This window comes from Aythya marila (assembly GCF_965140915.1).
Source record: "Aythya marila genome assembly, chromosome: 3".
Classification (NCBI taxonomy): Eukaryota; Metazoa; Chordata; class Aves; order Anseriformes; family Anatidae; genus Aythya; species Aythya marila.
This window is the reverse complement of record NC_139044.1, coordinates 22,927,215-22,937,142: the sequence shown is the minus strand read 5'-3', so window position 1 is coordinate 22,937,142 and position 9,928 is coordinate 22,927,215. Positions and strand designations below refer to the sequence as shown.

At 44.1% G+C, this 9,928-nt stretch overlaps 1 protein-coding gene across 2 annotated transcripts in view; it reads left to right on the top strand.

Moving 5' to 3' along the window:
- The first annotated feature begins 1,870 nt into the window (after positions 1-1,870).
- The window catches only part of WDR26 (WD repeat domain 26), a 33,819-nt gene continuing 25,761 nt past the window's right edge, over positions 1,871-9,928 (top strand). The window contains exons 1-3 of one of the 2 annotated variants that reach the window (XM_082756042.1): positions 1,871-2,742; positions 3,983-4,082; positions 4,213-4,269. In XM_082756042.1, coding sequence (XP_082612168.1) covers positions 2,387-2,742; positions 3,983-4,082; positions 4,213-4,269 — 513 coding nt within the window. In that variant the 5' untranslated portion in view covers positions 1,871-2,386. The remainder of the gene's footprint in view (positions 2,743-3,982; positions 4,083-4,212; positions 4,270-9,928) is intronic. The other variant, XM_082756041.1, reaches the window with a different exon arrangement.

Sequence of the window (9,928 nt, the reverse complement as noted above, 5' to 3'; positions counted from 1 at the left end):
CTCCCTTAGAATATTTAATTGAAACGAGTGGGATACATTGCTACTCTGCAGGAGCCTTTCCCACCACAGACAGGTACATAGAGCTGCTTATCCATATATCACCCAGATACAGTAAAGGGATTCTTCTGTCATCACAGATGTGCTCTTCGCAGACTCATCAGCATCTTTCCTCCTTCCAACTCCTCCAGTGTGACTGACACAGCACAGGAGTTGGTGTGTGGGAGCAGCAGGCTACATGCAGGTGATCAAAGCAGTGACTGATGAGGGAAGGCCAGGCTCTCCAGGCACTGCAAGAGGAGCACGGCAGATTAAAGCAGCTGGAGGAACAGTCTCACAAACTGGTAATGGTGGTAAAGGGCTTTCATCCCCTGGAGACTGAGCAGGAAGGAAAAATGGGCAACTTTACCTTTCTAAAGAAAAAACATATTGCTCCTTAGTTTGCTTTGTAAGGCATCGCCACAGGCTCTATGTCGCTCTGGGTGCTGTTCCTGCAACCTTACCCCAGATCATTGGATTATAGGCTCAATCGTGGCAACTAGAGAGTGAGAGGAATGAGGAAGATGACCTCAAGAACGAAGAAGAGACAGAGCAATGGAGATGAGAAGAGCTAACAGCTGTGCTGAAGTGGCTAAAACATAAGCAATGCATTCTCCAGCAGTGGCTGGTGAACTGAGGAATACAAAACCTAAACAGTCCTCTCTCTCTGGAAGACCAATATTGAATTTAATCCTACAGCCACACCTGGGCAGAACTCTGTGTGACAAAGCTTTTTCCAGCCTCTCCCTCTGATTTAAGTGTGCTTCAGCTGTTGCTAGTCAAATAGCTTTTGAGACCTATAAACAGGGGCAAGCTATGGTATCTACTTCAACTGCCCCCATGCAGTCTGGTTTTCTCTAGTTTCATCCTTTTCAAGTATTTTGTCTCTTCACAAACTTCTACACTGGTCTCAAGGCGTTTTCCCTCAGTCAGCCTTCTTCAAAGTTGTACTCCGAAGAAAGCACTATTGTCCAAACTTATCTTTTTATCATTAATTGGAAATATCCAGTGTTCTTTAAACCTTGCTTCCTGAAAGCAGATGATTAGATGTTAATCTCAGCTCCCATTAATGAAAACACTTATTTTGCCCTGCGTTTTGGAGAAAAGTTTGAAAGCATCCAAGACGAAAACTCCAGGCTCTAAAACCAAACACCACACAACGTATTCTTTCACGAAGCTGTTTTCAAACAGGATTTTACTTGTCTCATGACTTTTGACCAGAGGCTCGGCTGGGGGTTTGAGCCGCCATCACACGGGAGGCAGACAGAGACACCTCCGAGGAAAAACATGGAAACCCCCAAACAGCCCATTGTCTTCCTGGCAAACACACCCCACACCTCAATGCTTCTGTACTGTAAAACATCAGACCCCGTGCAGAAACACCATCTTCTCCCTTTTTGGTGCTAACTCACATCACGACTGTGGAAGCCATGCCCAGGTCCGAGCCCTACCAGTGACCCCCCTTGGCAACAGCAGGGGGTGGCTGCACATACCCTCGGCGTATCCCCTTTTAAAACATCTCCCCTTTTTAAACATTTCCCCCTTTTTAAACCCAACCAGACGCAAGCAACCCCCAGACTCCCCCTGACCGCTCCAGGAACTTTCTGCACACCTCCTGCACCCCGGGGCCGCCCAGCTCCCCCCTCCCAGCCCCGACCCTACAGGCTCAGGGCAGTGCCCCCGGGGCCACCCCGGACCCCTCCACCCACCACCGGCCCTAGAGCCACCCTCGCCCCCCTGCCCCTATAGCGCCCGCACCCCACCCCCAGCCGCGGGCGGCGGAAGTGTGTGTAGGGGGCAGTATAGGAATTTCCTGTGACGTCCCGGCCCGGACTCCATTAGGCTGCAGCTGGGCTGCGAGGAGCCAGACCCGGCGGGCAGCGAGCGGAGCGGGCCGGGCGCCTGGGGCTGCCGAGCGGGGGGGGCTCAGGGCAGCGGCGGCCATCGGCAGAGGGAGCCCCGAGCGGGCGGCGGCGGCGGCGCTGCCTCCGGGACCCCCGGGGGCGCAGGGCCCCGCTCCGCCTCCCCTCACCCCCGCCGCCTCCCCCCCTTATCCTCGCCCTCCTCCCCCCGGCTTCCCACCACGGCCGCTCTCGGCGAGGAAACTCTGGCCTCCGCTTCCTCCTCCTCCGACTCGGACACCGGCGGAGCCTCCCCGCCCCCGCGGAAGAAAGCCCGGGCCTCCCCGGCGGCGGCGGCGGCGGAGGGAGCAGGAGAGCCCGGGGCTTCCGCGGCCAGAGCAGGCCTCACCTCGTCCCAGTCCCCCTCGCTCCCCGCCGGGCTCGGGCTCGCCCCCGCCGCCGCCCCTCCGCTCAGAGGCAGCAGCAGCAGCAGCAGCGCTCCCAGCGCCATGCAGGCCAACGGGGCAGGAGGGGGCCAGCAGCAGCAGCAGCCGCCGCAGCAGCAGCAGCAGCAGCAGGGCCCGGAGCTGGGCTGCCTGGGCGCCCAGAACGGCGAGGCCTCGGCGGGCACGGCCGCCGGCGAGCAGCTGGCGCACGCCAACGGGCTGCTGCCCGCGGCCAACAGCCCCGGGGGGCTCAGCGTTAACAACGGGGTGCCCGCCGCCGGGGGGCCCGGCCCGGCCGCCGCCGAGCTGGGGGGTGGTGGCGGTGGTGGCAGCGCCCTGAAGAAGAAGAAGCGGCTGTCGCAGTCCGACGAGGACGTGATCCGGCTGATCGGGCAGCACCTCCACGGCTTGGGCCTCAAGTAAGTGGCCGCGGGGCCGGGATGGGGCCTCCCTTGAAGCGGGGGGAGCGGTGTGGGGGTAGGGCCCCTGCCGAAATGGAGCTGCGGGGGCCTGGCCGTCGGAAAGGGCCAGGCCGGGAGCTTCTTCCTGGGCCGGCAAAATGGAAGTCGAGGCCGATAAGGCGGATCGATAGCGGGGGAGAAGTTAGCTGGGAAACGGAATGGAGCCCGCACAGCTGGGCGGAGAGACGGGGGGGGGGTGGTGGTGGTTCTGGGGGGAGGTTTCTGCAGATGAGCTCCAAGGTTTGGCTTGTCAGCTGGCAGGAATTGAACCCCTCGCTGGAAGAGGCCGGCTGGGTGCTGCGGGAAGCCTCCTCGTCCCTGCGAACGGTGAAGGGCCTTTGCAGATTTGTTCCGGCCACATGTTTTTGATAATAATCTTATCTGGGGGCCGGGAGCGAGCGTGTTGGCTGTTGAGATCGGGATAAGGAAAATAATTTTACGGTATAGCAAAGAAGGCCTAAGAATTTAATCACAACATTTGCGCGTGTGCGTGAGTAAAGCTAAAGGCAACACATCGTCATTTTGGAGCAGGAATCCAAAGTCTTCACGTAGCTACCGCAAAACAAGTCTTCAAAACACTGCGGGATGGGTCAATTATAAAGAGCTTAGTACATAAAATAAATTGCCCCTGACACAAGAAGCAAGTTTAAAGCAGCAGCAGACAACTCGTGACTGTTCATAGACGACGCCACAGTAAATAAGCTATTTTTAGTGTAAAAGGGGGAGGGCTTACAGGTTCACGAGTTTGTTTATTTTATTTTAAGGAGCCAGGCTTCTAATACACAATAAAGAAAAAATTAGGCCTGTGGTAGATGCAGTAGCTGTCTGTGTTGTTTTATGGGAGGTGGGGAGGGGGGCAGGGGTTAGTAGCCAGTAGCTAACAGGTTTATGGTCTGTCTCTTCCTTCATGAAGCCTATCTTCTATGCAGGGCTGGCTGTTTGTGGTGGCTGGTAAGTCACATACTTCATGGTACTTCAGTAAAGCTCTCAAACTAATTGATGACATGTTTTAGACGTAGGCAGCTGTTTACGTGTCTCAGGCAACTGAGATAATCTTTTGGACAAGTGTCTGCATCTGGTCATAGTGTTCTTACTTTATTAAACTTACGTTTGAATATGGCTAACTGTTATCATGGCAGGCGGTGTATTTGTGAGGGTAAAACTGGTCAGGTTTTTTTACACTGTATCTCTCCTGCAGCCAGACTGTTGATCTTCTCATGCAAGAGTCAGGATGTCGTTTAGAACATCCTTCTGCTACCAAATTCCGCAATCATGTCATGGAAGGAGAATGGGATAAGGTAACGTAGGGATTATAGGACTGTATTAACCACTGTTTAAATTCATAGTATCTGTGAGAGTATTCAAAATTCACCCTCCTTATATACTTTTTGTGTTGTTTTTTTTTTTTCCTTATGCCAATTTCTGCAGGCTGAGAACGACCTGAATGAACTTAAGGCCTTAGTGCATTCTCCGCATGCAATTGTGGTAAGAGACACGCTTGAACTCTTTCAGAGCTGAATAGTTGGACTAGCTGTAGTAGTATAATCTTGTACTATGGAGCTAGTTGTCCATAGTTCTTGTTTTCATTTTTTTAAAGTGGCTTGCATGCTGTCTCAAACATCACAATAATTTTAACTTTTAATTCATTTTTGGAATGTGAGATAGAGGCCCAAAAGTATTGAGACTAGTATTTAGTGTACTGAATGTTTAAATATTGATAGGCATCGTTAACTGGTAAAATATAAATCCTCTAACAGTTCTAAAATAAGTCAGTTTCCATAGAAATTGCTTGCATTGAATACTAATTTCAAATTTGAAATAATTCTCACAGTTGCTGTGTTTATTGAAGTTAGGCTTTCTTAAGGAAAGAGAAAAACTTGGAAGTAAAAGTAATACAAATGTGGAGTTGGCATTGTAATAGCACATCCCAGGCATATAGAGGCTGCTATAGAACATGAACAATACTGTTGCTTTTCCAGATGGCTTCTAAAGAGCAAATGTATTTGTATTGCTGTTTGGGATTTTATTTAGAGCTTTTTCTCTTTGGGTGGCTTTTTTCAAAGATGAACCTAGAAATAGACAGATCCCGTGACTTGACAATTACAACGGCTGTTACGATTTCTGTTACTTTGAGGAAAGTGTTTCTTGGTTTATTTTTTCTGTCTTGAAATCAAAAATGACTGCTTAGCTTTGTGGACTGCTTGTTCTGCTGTGTTTGTTTGTTGATTTTAATGACATGAAGTTAGGACAACCATGGTTACTTAGGACGAAAAAAAGTGGCAATGTTTTTTGAAGTGTCTGTGCCTGTAAACAATGAAGAATCAGCTGATGGCTGCTTAGTTCTACTTCTAGCTGATTCATTTGTTGTCAAGACTATTTCCTGTCTGGTGGGGGAGGGAGAGAAAGAGAGAGAACAGGAAGTGAAGTAGGGAAAACAGATGTTTAACAAAACATCAGAGAAGTTCGACTTGAAAAGTTCGCGTTCTGTTCTGTTAATCTGACCAAAACTTAACACTTCTTACTTAGACCAGTTGTACACTTTTTCCTAGCTCAAAGACTTGATGAAAGTAAGATTTATTGTTCAAATAGTTTAGAATATAGCATGCAGCTTTTGATAGCATATGAAGACTGAAAGTATAAAACCACTGTGCATGAATATGAAGGTGGTCATCTGAAGCAAATTTTCTCATGTTTCTAACTTTGGGAAGTTACCAAGTTTCTTCATAGTATTCAAATGTTTTATGTCTCTGAGAATTGAGAGGGTTTGACTGTGTATCACCACTGTACTCTCCAGAAAAACTTACTGGGGGGGGGGGGGGAAGGGACACTTGTCATCTGCTGTCTTGGACAGCTTTGAAAGCATGCTCCTGTTCTTTAATGTTGATGTTTAACTGCTTGAATAAAACTTGGTACAATACCGATACTTGATTTAAACTGATTTTTACCTAAGCCAAATATTAACTATTTAAGTCATTCTTTTTTATCTAAATTTTATCTGATTGAAGACGGATAAGTTTTAAACATTTTATGTCTTCCTTAATACGACAATGTTAATTTGAAAGGATAAGTACAGTTCTCTCTATCCTCACCCCCCTTCTTCCCTATTTTCTTGTATGTGATTTGAGACGATGGGTGGGAATTGTTGTAGTCAGCAACTGGAAAACTAGTACAAGACCATTACAGGTAAGAAGGGATGCTTTATACTCTGTAGGTAATCCAGACTGCAGCGAAGACAGAGCTAATGAAGATGACATGTCCAAACAAGATGCTGCTGCTCATTTTCAAAAACAGAAAATGAGATTTTTGGTTTTGTTTGACTCCTGACCTGTTACTCATACTGTATGACTGGATGTCTTAAAAATGTGTGCATACAAGAAGAATGGGTACCTAGAAGCTTAGATGACGCAGTGTTTAACAAAGTAGGGTGTGTGTGGTTTATATGTGTTTTTTTTTTTCTTTATGTGACCTGGTCAGAATAACCAGGATATATAACTTCTTTTGAAATGTCTATTCAGTGAAGGGGTGATACATGTACCTTGAAAACTCTACTTCTGTTTTAGTTTCCGTGTTTCTGCAAGGTGCTAAAAGTTCTGCAGTTGATAGCACTGATGATGAAATGTCTGCTCTCAATTTGTAAGCTTTTGATGCGTTTTAAAAAGTGGTGTGTGGATGTATGTGTGGGAAGTCTACTATTTCTGTTTGCATCAACACAACTGACGGCTGTATACTATCAGTATCGTCTGATTAGTCATGTTTATTTTTCCAGCATATAAGATACAGCTGTCTTGAGACAAACTGTAGGAAAACCTCAGAGTTGGTTCAAGTATGATAATTGCAATTTTTGCTTTGGTTACCCATAGGAAATACCAGCTGTAAGCCAGCCCAATGTTTTGCTTAGTGTAGGGCTACTCAGATGTACTACAACATCTCTCTTGGGTAACTAATTGGATGTGGGAAGGAATCTGGGGATCACGCATGTAATTATAGTCTAGAATATACTTTTCAGTTGTCTGCACTTTACTTCTTTTCACTTCTTTGGGTTTTCCCCAAGTTCTGGAAGTGTACAACATGCAGCAGGCAATACAACATAGGTTACCTATCTTGTCATGTGAGTGAAGTGCTCCACCTGCCTGTAGGGTGCCTCTCTTGCTACCAGCATTAGGGACAGTTCCCCATTGGAGTAAATTACTTTTTAAGTGACAAGACTTGGTATGGTTGAAGCCTTGTTAAATTCTATAGGGCAGAAAATAGTCTGGCATAATTTTTTTTTTAATTATTTCTATTTTCAATTATTCTTACATTATCAAATCTTACATTTAGGTTTGGGATGGTTTTAAGTGTTTTTATTTATCTGTGTTGTACTTTCACAGGACTATCAAAGTACTAAAGGTAAAAGTAATGGAAACAGGAGTTTTAGTGCTGCAGGTTTATAAGAAGACAGCTACTGTGTTGAGTGTATGTCTTGAAACAACAGGTGATGATTTGAGCATGTTTTTTGGTTATCTTTTTTATTTCAACAAAGAGTTGTTTCAGCAGCATTTGTGTTTATTTTGAACTATCGACTCTTAGTACAGCAGTGAAATTGTTTTGGAAATTGTCAAGATATGGAGGTCATAAATAATAAGAACCTAATTTTAAGGATTAGATTTTATGTGTCTTAGTCTTTAAACTACTGAAGATTTGCTACTGTAACCAGCGATCAGAATGGCATATTTTCTTGACTATGGTGGGATTCTTGTCCTGTCGTTTTTTACTGTTGTTTTGCTGAGGCTTTTGCCTTTAGCTAGTACTGGTAAATAGTGCTTCAGTTAGTGTTGGTGTATATAAAACTTAGGTTCTGCAAGGGGCTTTATTACAAACAGTAAAGAACTAAACCTACATGTTAGTAATTGAAGGCTGTAGTTCAGAGAAAGCAAAATGCTAATAGTATATACACTTAAACCAAACCAAAAACACAACTCTAGTTCTATTAATTCTGTCTTCATTTTGTCCCGGGATGACCAGAGGCTCAGCTTACACTTGTATAGTAGCTTCTGGAAACAGTGAAGTGATGCACTTTATCCTCTTCTGCTCTATAGAGTTGAAAGACAGGATGAAGTGGTACTAACTGAACAAGAATAGTCACACTGCTATGATGATACTGTTGCATTGGGGTTCTTCCATGGCTTCTGTAGATTGAAGAATCTATGCTATAAGCTAAGTGATGGTAGTATCTGGATTTACGTTGTTCAACAGTGAGGAGTGTAATGATGTTGAATTTCCATTGCAAACGCTGAAATGAGAACAACAAATCCCAGGCCCTTCTGTTATGTTGTACGTGGTTTAATTTGGATTATAATAATTCTCATTTCCGTTTTTCAGAAGTCAGCTAACGAATCTGGATAATGAGTAAGCTGTATTTATGTGTGCATTGCATCTGATCAGTTTTATGCTCATTGTGTTCCACTTAAATAGTGGGGTTTCTGCTTTTACTCCACAGTTGTTAACATTATAACTGATTCTTTTTCATCCTAGAAGAAATTCCTTGGGCTCTAGAAAAGATGTTGTACTCAAAGTGGTCTTATTTACCCTGAGAAAATGGTACTGCAAGTAATTAGCAGTGCTATTACTAGGGCATATAGAAGTAGCTGAGAGATAATGAAGGCAAAAGTAACTTATTCAGTGAAACGTTTGTTAGACAAGAGACAGTAGTTGCGCAAAAATAAGCGCTATGAGGGATGGAATTTCCTGATATCAAAAATGGTTTGAAATACAAGGTCACTGAAGTCTGACTCTTTGCTTTAAGGAGGCTGTATTCATAGTGTTGTTTGAGCATGCTGTAGGGTAAGTTTTGGAGCGCTCAAAATAGCATAGGAAACCAATTTAGTTTCCCTGTCAACATTTTCGATAGCATAAAGGCAGGGACTGAGTTCTACAATTTAAAGCTGATTTTCTTTTATTCTTATTCTCCATTATGTTAACAGTAGACTTCTATACGAAGGGTATGGTACTACGTTGTTTTGGATGCTTTTGTATTCTTAATATGCCAAAGTTGCACATGGCACTGTGATTTTTCTTGGAAGTTACATTTTCTAAACCCAAACTGAAGTTCTGTTTCTCTGGATGGCTTGGCAACAGCATTCTGCATGGTACTGTGCCTGTAATGGTTCCATGCAATTGGAGTTGGGATTATCAATGCAAAGAATGTTTTGTAGGTTTTTCTTTTCTTTGTTTGTTTGTTTTTTAAACTTTCCTCTAAAGAAATGAAATTGACATGCCAAGTTCTAAAAGTATGAGAGGGAGTAATTAGTAACCATATGTGTATCTGTCTTTAAGGAAAAAGACAATATAAATTTAGTAAGCACTTTATGTAGTGACTAGAGAAGAAGAGTTGGAGGAATTCTAGTTTCTGTTACAAACTGGAAATATGAGGCAACTTTTACGTGGTTATCATCAATGTCAGGTGACAAAGAGGAAAGAAAAATTGTATGTGACTACTGTCTGAGCACCTTCATGCATCCTTCTGAGCTTGTACACAGCTAGGAAAGAAAGCTCTTTTCCCTCCTGCTGCTGCTATATAAGCAAACAGCGTGAGGTCTGCTGGCCTAGTGCATGGAATCAACCACTGAGGTCAGTGTGTTTTTTTTGGTTTTGTTTGTTTTTAGTTCTGACCATATCTCCAAAACAGTATAAAGCTGCTGTTTTACCTGGAGGAGGGAAAGAAACAAACAAACAAAAAAAAAAACCTGTGCAGTTATGCTCTGTTTTCACACGTAGTTCTAACAATTCCAAATAAACTAAAGAGATCGATAGGGGATGTAATCCAGGAATGCATATCACATAGAGGACAACAGAGTGCTACAGGCATGTTTGAACATATCATTTTTTTTATATAACAAATATAAAATAACAAATTTTCTATGCAATGTTTTATGCTTCACAGAGTAGTGAGGTAATTTAGTAGCCTTGTATATAGAAATACTATTCTTTTGAAGAACTGAATGTCTCTGGAAGTTGAAATTGCTTTGTTTTTTAATTTTAGTTTTTACGGGTTTGAAGCCTTAAACTTCCATGCAAATGTTAATAGGACAGGGACGTCTTAAACTTCCCAATTAGCCCTTTATTTAAGGAGGCTAGCAGTGTGTTTGAAACTAACAAGTAAACA